The sequence below is a fragment of the Tasmannia lanceolata genome, unplaced genomic scaffold (genome assembly GCF_043159265.1).
Source record: "Tasmannia lanceolata isolate RefF3 unplaced genomic scaffold, GAP_Taslan_0.1 ptg000044l, whole genome shotgun sequence".
Taxonomy (NCBI): domain Eukaryota; kingdom Viridiplantae; phylum Streptophyta; class Magnoliopsida; order Canellales; family Winteraceae; genus Tasmannia; species Tasmannia lanceolata.
The window spans coordinates 14,743,290-14,755,303 of NW_027518721.1; the positions used below are offsets into that span (position 1 = coordinate 14,743,290).

The 12,014-nt window shown below is 39.2% G+C and overlaps 1 protein-coding gene across 3 annotated transcripts; it reads right to left on the reverse strand.

Annotated features, from left to right (window-relative positions):
• Positions 1-2,916: 2,916 nt before the first annotated feature.
• On the reverse strand, positions 2,917-5,000 carry LOC143863713 (NAC domain-containing protein 100-like). Of its 3 annotated transcripts, none has more exons than XM_077374471.1 (4): positions 4,756-5,000; positions 4,397-4,611; positions 4,051-4,331; positions 2,917-3,944 (listed from the first exon to the last, which is right to left on the reverse strand). In XM_077374471.1, exons 2-4 carry the CDS (start codon positions 4,581-4,583, stop codon positions 3,276-3,278), a joined length of 1,137 nt encoding a protein of 378 aa, XP_077230586.1. In that variant the 5' UTR covers positions 4,584-4,611; positions 4,756-5,000; the 3' UTR covers positions 2,917-3,275. The 3 variants fall into 3 exon arrangements, with proteins under 3 accessions (XP_077230586.1, XP_077230587.1, XP_077230588.1); XM_077374472.1 differs by having other exon boundaries at positions 4,862-4,974; XM_077374473.1 differs by lacking the exon at positions 4,756-5,000 and having other exon boundaries at positions 4,051-4,326; positions 4,397-4,533.
• Between the last annotated feature and the right edge of the window lie 7,014 nt (positions 5,001-12,014).

The window sequence follows — 12,014 nt, forward strand, 5'->3', positions numbered from 1 at the left end:
CGCTAAGGCACAAAAAAAAAAAAGCGATCCAATACATCGATGATATGTGTTGGGAATAGCCAAGAGATTCCAGCCCAAACCGCTCTCGCATACTTACAGTGCAGCAGTAAAATGGTCTATGGACTCCCCGCCTCCACACAGAGGGTACAATGATCTTCTATGAGCATATGGCGGCGACAAAGATCCACACAGAGGGTACAATGATCTACTATGAGCATATGTCGGCGACAAAGATGATCGATGGTCTAGATTATTTCCTAGAAGCTTGTCCATAGAAAAGTGTAGACTCTTGGGGAACTGGAACACTCCATACTCTGGATAGTTGCAACAAAGGGGTAGGAAGTGAGGTGAGAGTGGAACGACTTCACTAAAAAGGAGCCAGATGAGTTGAGGATCCAAATCCGTTTGCTGCTGGGATATTGTCAAAGATGACATCGGGGGTTTCTTTAAGGAGTTCTAAGAGGTTCTAGATTTAAATAGGAGCACATGCCACGTTCACGGTCCTCATTCCCAAAATCAAAGGCTAGAGAATTAAAGAGGTGGTTTGCAAAATAAAAATGGAAAAAGCCTACCATATAGTGAAATGGGATTGCTTGGACACTCTCTTATGGGTTGAATGGGTTTTGGACAGAGGTGGTGATCCTAGATTATGAAATGAGTATCATCATTCTTGTGCTCCGTTCTGGTTAAACGGTTCCCCTAAATGTTTTTTTAAGTCGACTCGTGGGTTGAGGTAAGGTGACCCACTTTCTCCCTTCCTCTTTGTGATCATAGTGGAAACCTTGAGTAGAATATTGGAGAAAGGGAGAAGCAACAGTAGTCTAATTGAAGGTTTTAAGATTGGCCCTCAAAGATTGGAACTCTCCCATCTTCAGTTCTCAGATGACACCCTAATTTTTAGCAAAGGAGATGATGAAAAGATCCCAAATCTCAAAGCCGTTTTGAGATGCTACAGGTACTCTCTCTCTCTCTCTCTCCTTTTGTTTTTTTAAACACTTCGAAAGTAAGGAGGAGAAAGAGATGAAATTTCCACGAAATGATTAGGTAGTTACATGTTATAATATGTTGTTTGAGGAAGAACTATCTCTTTGATATTTTTAAAAGAGAAAGAATGGAATAAGTTCACTAAAGTTACCTTAGATGGGTATTTGTTCTACAAAAGGATAATTGGACGCATGACTTGATTTGTTAGAAGGCCGAGATAAGTGATTTACAATTCCATGACAGGGATAGTTCTACAAAAAGATAAGTGATTTAATTGAAGGTTATAATATTGTATTTCAAAAGATAGAATATTTTGTAAGAGGGACTTGCTAGCGACCATCGCAGAAGGAATTTCACGGATGGTCTGTTGCATGTGAGAGCAGCCACCTCATGAATGAAGACAAAATCTGCTGAAAAGTAAGCCTGTGTGGCTGCTTTCGCATGCAACAGACCATCTGCAAAATGCTTTCTGCGATGGATGCTAGCAAATCCCACAACTATTTCCATGGAAATTGAGGAAGATCTATGATTAATGCTTCTAAGAGATAAGAAGGAAATAAAATTTGCTGAAATTAGATATAAGAATTGTGGTTTGTTCTGAAATAGAATAAATGCATTACTGTTTTGGAAGGAGTGGGAAGATTCAAAGAGCATTTCACAAAGCTTATGAATTTATTTATGGCATGGAGACCCAAATTTTTAACATTTTAAGGGAGGCCTATTTAGCTAGCATCTAGAATCTTCATTTCCCAATATACAAACCATTCAACAGGGATCCTAAGATTAGGAACTACAAGTGCAACTAGGAATAGGTTGCAGATTGGCAAGTTCATCCCATATCTATTTATATCTATAAAGTTGAATGTGGTAAGCTGGGGTGTCGCCACGTGGCACCCCCATGTGGCATCTCGAAGTTTAAAAACGCTTGAATCCCCTTATGTAAAAAACGTCTTTTTTTAAGGATAATACCGCGAGGAATTCCAAAAGTTACTCTTTCCAAATTACATGGCACGTTTCCTAATGCCTTAATCAATAAATTATCGATATTTATATTGTTGATAATTTATCTTTCACTGATTTGGTTAGACGACCAATCTTGTTTTTCTCCGTTCCCATCTCAAACATGTTTAATATTCCTAAGCAAGAGTCGAAACCCAAACGACACTTCTCTTTCTCTCTCTCTATCTCAACGGATACGCCCCGTGCATCGCACGGGACTGCAACTAGTTGCCTATATAATTGGTTGCGTAAAAGAAATAATATCAAAAATACAAGAAGCATTTACTTGAGAAAATGGCCCTTCATATTGGACCATATCTCTTGTGCACTTTCAGCGTACAAAACACTATTAGTCAATTCTTGAGACAATTAAAAATTGTGAATCCAAGATATGACCATGTTGCTGCTTCGAGCCCACCGCACATGATCAAGATCATTTGAAACAGTGGGCTTTTCGATGGAACCATCGATGGAGTTAGTTTTATTCTTTGGACTGAGGGCCACAACTATGCTCTACTCCATGTTAGATAATTGTCTGTTAATGGTTAAGATACAAGAACCGAACCGGCTTCTAAGATTAGGATTATGATTTCAGCGGCAAGGACCTAATCGTGATCGATTTCAGTGGTTTCCTAATAGATGCACAAAAATTATATGCACTGGAAGGGGTATTTATGATAATTGAGGTTCAATTTTTTATTATTATTTGAAAGTAATTAGTAAATGAAAAGAACATCTCATTAGATTCATGAATTCATTTTTTCACAATGAGATGAGAATTCCATGACAAGAACAAGTAACAGAGCAAGAAACGGTAATCAAACTCATCTCTTTAATACTTCAAAAGCGCGAAAAGAATCAGTAATGCAACAAAATTACCTACACGAGAAGGGTTGAATTAAAAAAGAAAAGAAAAGAAAATATGTACATGGGTGCTATAATCATGGGATTCTTTTTATGAGTGAGTAGGAAAAACATTTCAAACAGTTCATGAGTTCAGGTTTACCATGTCATAAAAAAAACACTGATACAGAATTTGAATCAACCATTTTAATATTTCAAAAGAGGGAGAAGCTAGAAAAACGAATAAATGCACAAAAATTACATACATCAAAAGAATAAATGTATGTAAGTATATTCAATGGGGTTTTTATTATTTCTCTATAAGGCTTTAATCTGTTTGATGTGCAAATCTGAAATCTAGACACCATTTCTGAATCAAGGGCCTTCTTTTTTGCCACACCTGACCATAATTTTCATATTGGAATTGATGCCCTTTTTGTTACTCCTTTTTAACTCCATAGGCATTCCAAATCTGCTACTGGGCCAGCAGGACCCTCAAGATCATTGTAAGACATATCACTGCCCATCTCTTGCTTTGAAACCACTGATGAAATCTCTTTGTTTATGTTCGTAGATATCCTGGTATCCGGAGAAACCATAGAATGGTTAGAGAACTGCTCCACCTTACACTGAGTCTTCAACCCGAATGTTTTGTTCATGGAACCAAGACCACTTAAAATTCCCTGATCAGATGACCTAACCCTTGGGGAGTTTGGGATTGAATTGTTCCTGACTTGGTGCAAGTAGCCCAAATTCGTCGATCCCTTAAGCGATAAGAGAGGATTTTGGGGAGAAATCTGTGGGTAAGATAAGTAATTTTGAGGTGGGTTCTCTATAGAATTGATGTTGGAATAAGTGTTAGATAGGAAGTTCTTGTGGTCTTGGTGATCATCCATGCCTAAGGAGTAGGGTATATAAATCCCATCTGATCCTTTTATTCCTGATGTTGTGGGGCCCACTTTGAAATCACCATTGAAGAATGGAAGATCCAATAGATGTGGCAAGGAAGGAGTATCAAACAGATCATCTCCAAAAGAGCTCATCCTTGGCATATCAGAGATTGGATTTTTCTTGATGCCTGTGCTCTTATGGAACACCCTACATACAACCCATTCATCCTGCAATGATAAAAGACACCATATACTTACACACATAATAAAAAGAAAAAAAAAAAAGAAAAAACCCATGATTTGGATAGAAAGATAAAGAGGAAAAGGCTTGTACCTTTGCAGTCTTGGGGATGTTGTAGTAAGAGAATTTCCCTTCTAGTCTGTACTCATGCATTACCCAGTTGGTTTTCTCTCCTTTGGGTGCTCTACCTCTGTAGAAAACAAGGGTCTTTTTCATCCCAACAAGACAACCTTTCTCTTTGTAAATCTCCTTATCTTTTCCAGTAGCCTTCCAATACCCAGCTTCTGTAGCTCTATTTGTTCTCATACCTGTTGGGTACTTTCTATCTCTTTGGAAGAAGAAATACCATTCCTTCTCCCCCATCTTAGCCTTCTCTGCAAAGAAAATTCAATAAAAAATAGACCCTAAATATGAAAAGAGAGAAAGAGACAAGACTTACTTGGTAGATCCCATGGCTCACACTTATTCATATCCACTTCTCCAATAGCTTTTGCAATGAAGTTACAATTCAAAATCTTCTTTGAAAGATAGTGGGTTATGATTTCTTCATCTGTAGGATGAAATCTAAAACCAGGTGGCAGATCCATATTGTCATCTCCTTTTTTAACCATTTGAATCTCTGCCATGGTTGCACCACCCTAAACAACAAACCACCTTGCAAAAGGAAAAAATAAATATATTGAATCGAAACCCAATATTCCAAATCCCAACTAAGAAAATAATCACAAACGTAAAAACCCAGAAACCAATAAAAACAAAGTAGAACAATCAAACTAGAATATTAGAAAAATCCCAGACCAGAAGAGAAAAATAACAAGAGAGAGGGAGAGGTATGTTCTATTGTTTTTCCTTGAAGGAGGTTTTGAGGAGAAGTTAAGAAAAAAGATATAGACTTGAATATAACTTTTTGGGAGCCTAAGATCCGTGCTTTGTGAGGCACTTGTCAAGGAAGCTTATTTTTCTTAATTATGTTGTTTTGTCTTCATATTCTCTAACTTCTTTCTTTTTCTCTGTGCTAGTTTGAAAACAGTTGCAGAAGATATGCCCACAGTTTCAGATATTTAAAAAAACAATAAAAAAAAGAGCAGAAAGTTCCATGAGGCTAAACCTAACCCTTAAAATTCATCTTAGTTTCTGTTCAAGTAAAGAAATTCTCCCTCCTTTGATACCTGCCTTTTTAGAAACAGGGGTTTTTCAAAAAGAAATCTTCTACTTTGCTTTATTTGCAAAAAGAGTCTTCTAATTTCAGAATTTGCAAATAGAGTCGTAACGTTTGAATGAATTTTGCAAATCAGGTCATGCTATCAAATAATACCCATAGTAGATTTTTGTTTGACTCATTAAAAATACCAAAATGTCCTTACATTGGAAAAGACAAAAAAATCACCTTGTAAAAAGACCAAAATACCAGTCAATTCATTGATGAGTTTTGAATCAAGGGTGTGGTATCATATCTATGAGAAATTATATGGTGCCGGAGTGTTATAGGTGGCACGTAATATGTACCACCCTTGATATTTGATCCAACAGCGGCCTCTTAAAAAGTGGGCTGCTGTTAGATCAAATATCAAGGGCGATACTGCTTTCAAGGTACTTGACACTCAGGCACGTTATAAAAACTCCATTTCCATATATACTAGCTTTCCTATGCATGGTGTAAAAAAAAATGGGCCCACCCCATTAAACACATGACAGGTAAAATTGTGGGCCCCGCCATACCCATAGGCTTGGGTGGAGATTGTGGGACATACCCCTTCAAAACACAAGGCAAAATGGTGGCCTCACCCGGTGTGTGGAATTGAATTTAGTTGTTTGGACCCACCCTATGATTGAGCATCACGGGTACTTTGCCCTCTTCCCAGGTAATTTTCATCTTTTCACGTGTAAGGATATTTTGGTCTTTTGGGAGTTAAAAAAATCTCGCATGAGTATTTTGGTCACAAACTGATGGCACGACCTGATTTGCAAAATTCATTCAAATGTTAAATCGGTGGGGGTGAGTCGAAGCAAGAACTAGGTCGATTTAAAGGGGGTTAATTTAGTGGAACATGTGGTGCCATGTTGCAATATCTGGCTCTTTAATGAGGGGTCAAAATGGCACATTACACATCATGTGGAGTCATATGCAGTTCTATTTAATAATTAAATAGAAAATCAGAACGTTTTTAAATTAAAATATGAAAAGGGCAGTGATAAATGGATAAATCGACTCCCCATGTGTCTATCTCTCTCCTCTTTCCCTCTCTAACCTAGAGGAGAGAGAAAGATACATGGGGAGTCGATTTATCAATTTGGGGAGTCGATTTATCACTCCCCATATGAAAATGGTAAAACAATTTATTTGATTTGTTTTCTTCAAAAAAATAAAATAAATTAGAACCCCTCTATTTAATAATTAAATAAAAAATGGAATGTATTTAAATTAAATTATGAAAATCGTAAAACCATTTATTTCAATTTGGTTGTCAAGAAAAATAATAAATAAGCTAATGAACTGCTTAGTGGAAAAATACTTAAAATCAGCCTAAATTATTATGAAGAAAATGAACTATTCATTTATCATACTTGTAGGATAACGAAACCTCAACCACCAAATATTTTTAAGAACGACTAGGCAAAAACTCACTTTTATGATAAATGGTAAAAGGCATTTTTTGGGTCTTACAAGAGGAAGTATGGGGACATGTATGTAAGATCAAGACCGTTGATTTTGTTGAACATCACGATACAACCCAAATGATCAAATGATCTTTGGAGGTTTTCATAATTGCAGTCCCTGTATAGTTCAGAGGGTTAGGATCATCCAATGAAAATGATCTTTGGCGAACCCTATTTATGTTGTTGCCCAACAAATGAACGGTTTGGATCATCCTATAGAGTGGGCCGTATAATGCTTTGTGAAAAATACAAGACTATTAGGCCCCACACCTTACAAGTATTTTCCATTTTCCTCCTTGTAACTTTCAAAACTTCCCAAAATTTCTGTACGAGTAAAGTGTTTCTGAGCTCAAGGTCAGATAGCTTATCCGAGCTAGAGCATCAAAAATACATGTGGGATCACAATTTTCGGGTGATCCAAAGCATTCATTTGAAAGGCCCATACATGGATAGGGTGTGTCCCAAAAATCAGGTCCATAGGTTCATCCAAAAGTAGAGGTAAAAATGAACAGATACTGTTTCTCCACAGATCTGCTCATTTTTTCACCCCACAAATTGAAGGGTTAGGATGATCCTATGGACCTGATATTTTGTAGGCACCCTATCCATGTAGAGAGCCTTTCAAATGAATGTTTTGGATCACCCAAAAAACATGGGTCTACATGAGTTTTTGAGCTCAATCTCCTATAAGCTTATCCGAGCTCGAGCTCACAAATACTTTCCTCTTTCTATATTCTTAGAGTAATGCTAGGGAGACCGGGAGTAGGACCTAAAAGCCGACCGAATAAATTGTTTCACGCCACAACATCACTAGTGATATGAGCAATCCCTTAAGTTTAGGAAAATAATAAAAAGTAAATTTTTCTTTAACACATGGCTTATTTTCATTGCAGGTCCCGATTTAGGTCCTACTCTAGGTCTCCATATCATTTTCCTTTTCCAAATGTATTAAACTATTTAAATAGAAAAAATATGACTCGGGCGAGTCATGTTCGGCTCGGAGCGATTTCGTTTATACCGTCCGATTTCGTGGAAAACCCGATAAAAAGCGGACTGAGATTCAGCAACGTGTCAGCCACCTCATCCCGTATATATCTCTTTATTTTTTCTAGAAACAAAATACACGTGGATCGAGACGCGAAACTAACGGAAAATGATTAAAAAAGGAAGTGATATATCCGCCCCTCCTTTTTTAACTTCGGACAGCCCACTCCAGCTTATCCATGACTGCATAGGGGATGATGGAAGGATTCAACGGGTTTGATTGTAACGTACACTACAGCTGGCTGTCCCATGTAATGAAAGGGGGCATTTATCATTTACTTTGATAAAAGAAAGCCGCGTGGACCCCACGTCGCTATTGGGAGACGTTTTGAGCAAGTGGCCTAACTAATTCCAGCATTGACTTTTGGGGAGATTACTTGGTGACAATGGCTGACATCAGCAACCTTATTCAGTAAAAAAAAAGTAGTGGGGGCAATTTACAAGAATGATCTACACCGTTCATTTGTGGGCCCACAACATAAACAGGTCATACCCTAAAAATCTTTCCCATAGGTTGATCCTAACCCTCGGAATTATCCGAATCACCATTTATTTCGTGAAATGATAAATTGATCTCTTTTCCTTACATGGGACAGCCGGCTGCAGTGTAAGCACCCAAAATTAGGGGTGCAACTCAGGTCGGGTTCTGGTATGTTTCGGGTCGGGTTTTTCTAACCAGGGTTGAGTTTGGGTTGGGTGCTGGTTGAGGGTTTAGGCAACTCGACCCGGGTGAAACCTGACATTTTTTTTTAGTTTTTAGCAAGCTTAAAAACTCGGATCGGATTGAAAAAAAGAGTTCCTCAGGTGGGGTCGGGTTGAACCTCATCGGGTTGGAACTCGGGTCGGTTTTGGGTTGAGTAAATGGTTCCTCGGGTAAGGTTCTGGTTGGCCTCAACCCGACCCAACCTGACCCAAGTTGCACCCTTAGCGCCCATTGAATCCATCCCACTTGACGTTCATCAGCCCCTCTGCAGTCATGGATACACTGTAGCTGGCTGTCCCTAGTAAAAAAACGGGGTTGTTATATCATTTCCTTTATTTCATGTCTACTAAGGTGGAGTTCTTATCCTCTCCTTATAGCTTTCAAATCAAATTCACCAAAAAACAGGTGGAATCTGGCTTTAAATTTTTTGAGAACTCTCTCTCTCTCTCTCTCTCTCTCTCTCTCTCTCTCTCTCTTCCTTCTCTCTTCTCTGCAATTTTGGTAATGGCACCCCTTATTGATTCTCCTACTCTATGAGTCTACGTTGCGCAACCAAACACTACTTACCACTACTTCCGAGGTAATTCCTGACAAATCCAATGCTTGTCTCCTCCCTGCCGACTGCTTATTCTATTACTCTCGCGAGTCCACGCCGTGCATCCAAACATACCATAGCTCGAAGAGTTAGGATCATCTTACAGGGATGATTTACAAGGTACACCTATTTAAGTTGTGGCCCAACAAATGTACGGTTTGGTGACATTGCTAATCAAAAATTGGAATTCCCTTTATTACTTTTTGGCAACGAGAGTACGGCAAATTTCTTATGGGCTCTTTCTGTCCCAAAGTATATTGTCAAGATCTTCTCTTCACACAAAAATGGATAGGGCCAGACCTTGCAGCACACCATGGCTTCTGCATTATCGCTTTCTCATTTCTCTGGCACTGCTCTCTCTGCTCTCACTGATGCTTCAGAATAGAAGTTAAGTTGCCACCCTGAAGTACCCATTACTCCAAAAGCTTAGGCTACAAAAGTTGGTGTTATTTAATCATTTATACTTCAACACTCCCCCTCATGTGTGCCACCTCCTTTTCTGGTTGGCCATACACATGGCAGATATGGCCCCTCTCGTGGGTAGGGGTGTAAACAGATCGAATTCGAAGCGGATATGGCTTTACTCGAATTCGATTACAGTATACACTATCCGAATTCGGATTCAAATTCGAATTCGATGGATATTTAATATATATTACCAAATTTGATTCTGGCGGATATTGTTCGAATTCGGATATTATCCGTATCCGTTATCCAGTAAATTTGAACATTTTACTGCAACACTTTATATATGAATTTTCCAAACCCTAAAACCAGACCTCTACCTTCTCTTCTCAAAATTAACTCACAAACCTAAAATGTATGAGATCCACTTCTTCCTTTCCAAAATAAAGGCAGAGAGAGAGAGAGAGAGGCGGTGGGGATGGATGGTGTTTGTAGTGTTTTTTTTTTGGTATATGATGGAATGAGTTTGGACTATTTTGAACAGGGGAAGTGGGAGTTAGGGCTGGCAATTTCACCCGAAAAAGCGAGGATCTGCCCCGCCCCGCCCCGTTTGGGGCGGGGGATTCCCCGATTTGAGAGGGGAAGGGGAAGGGGATTTTAAAAATTCCCGGTGCGGGGAGGGGAAGGGGAAGGGGATGGAGTTGTCCCCACCCCGCCCCGTTAATCAATGCCATTTTTTTGTATTTAAGTGTTTTTTTATAGGAAAACTACTATAAACTCTGTGGATCGGCTACAAGATTCCCCCAAACATAAACTTAGCTTGTCTTTTCCTTTTAATTAGCTTCTGAGAGCATTTTGGGAACTATAATAACCTTTTGACAGATGTTGAAATAATAAAGACAAGCTGAGTGTATGCAATTATCAAAAAATCGTAGTGCCAACATCGGTAGCCAAAATAAAATAATAAATTGCATTTTTATTTTGGTTAGGGTTTCCTTAATTCCTTCCCATGAAAGAAACCTCCGTCGTCCCCTCTTTTTTTCGACCTCCTCTCTCGCTCTCACAGAAGAGACCTCCGTCGAGCGTCACATATTCTGTAGGGTGAACCGAGTTACCATCTATTTGGGTTTATAACGCCTGTTGGTGCGACTGCTGCAAGGGCACTCAAGAGTCAAGTCAGTACTTCAAGGAATTTTGCTATCTTCTGAAGAGTAAGAAATATATCTCCTTCGTCTACAAGTATGTTAGTTTATAACATTTTTATATATTGAAATTGTATCAAGTTGATTAGGGACACCCAGCATTAGTGTATCAATGACTAAAGAGGGGGTGATGTTGGGGCGGGGCGGGGATTTTGTCCCCGAAGGATGCGGGGAGGGGAGGGGGATTCCCCACCATCCCCGCAGAGGGGAGGGGAAGGGGAGGGGGAAAATTCCCCGCAGAGGAGAAGGGGTAGGGGACCCCAACATCCGGCCCCGACCCGCACCATTGCCAGCCCTAGTGGGAGTGCTGATGGTGGAAGATGAAGAGAAATGGGGATTGGGTTAGAGATGGAGGTGACTTGCGGTGATGGAGGTGGCCGTGAGAAGGTGGAGAGGGGCTGCGGTGGATTTTGGTGGGGGTTGGGAGCACTTAGGAATGTCGAAGATGGTGTCTCAGCCTCCTCCTTTCTCGTCTCTCTCTCTTGCTTCTCCTTGCAAACCTTAGAAGTCTCACCTTTTAATTGCATTTTTGGGTTTTTATATAACCATAAGTTTGAAAATTTACCCGGGCTGTCCATTTACCATCAATGACCTGATGGCCTTTCTACTTTAGAATTCTCTAGAAGCTATGCCATCTTCTTTCAATCACCATCATCCATTTGTCTATTTCATCCTATAGTCCACATTTGTTGCTTCATAAGGAAGACATGTCAAACTCCAAGAATGCCTACTCTATTTCCCACCCAAAACAATTTTTGATTTTGATTTTTTTTTTCTAAAAAGAAAATTCAATTTTCTTTTAGAAACAAAAGATAGTGTATCATTACTAAAAATAAATATTATTGATATTATTAATAATAAATAAAAAGGATGTACTTCTCAGATTCGGATGTTAAACATATCAGATATATCATTTACCAGATTCACATCCGCTAAGAGCCGGATATCTCATAAACGGATTCGGATAATATCCGCTTTAAACGGATTCGGATGGAGACGGTAATCGAATTTTCGAATATCCATTTACACCCCTACTCGTAGGTTGGCCATGTACACATGGTTGTTGGGTTTTGAATCCAGGACCTGCTGTGAGACAAAAGCTCTAATACCATGTGAAATAACCAATTACTCCAAAAGCTTAAGCTGTTTAGAGTTGGCATTATTTAATCATTTCTACCTCTACAGTACTTTCCTGTTACTCAGCCGTGAAGTGTACAATCATGTCTAGCATTCTCCTTCGTCGTTACACCCTACACCTTTTTTTTATCCATGCCTGCAATGCTCAACTAGTAAGTACAGGATCACAGTGGGGTGTGAGACGGTGATCCCAAAGTCTCATGCCGATTGCCATATCAACGGCCCTGATCACTATGCAGCAAATCTCTCCATGTAACTAAAATTTACTCTTGAGCACAGCTTTCGGAATGGTTTTCGTGCACAAAAGTGTTGT

What these genes read in the sequence shown, in the direction of transcription:
- LOC143863713 (XM_077374471.1), bottom strand. Translation starts at nt 4,583, where the DNA reads ATGGCAGAGATTCAAATGGTTAAAAAAGGAGATGACAATATGGATCTG. An exon ending in TGAGCCATGGGATCTACCAA is followed by an intron (nt 4,332 to 4,396) that starts GTAAGTCTTGTC and finishes TTTTCTTTGCAG; the next exon opens with AGAAGGCTAAGATGGGGGAG. An exon ending in ACATCCCCAAGACTGCAAAG is followed by an intron (nt 3,945 to 4,050) that starts GTACAAGCCTTT and finishes TTATCATTGCAG; the next exon opens with GATGAATGGGTTGTATGTAG.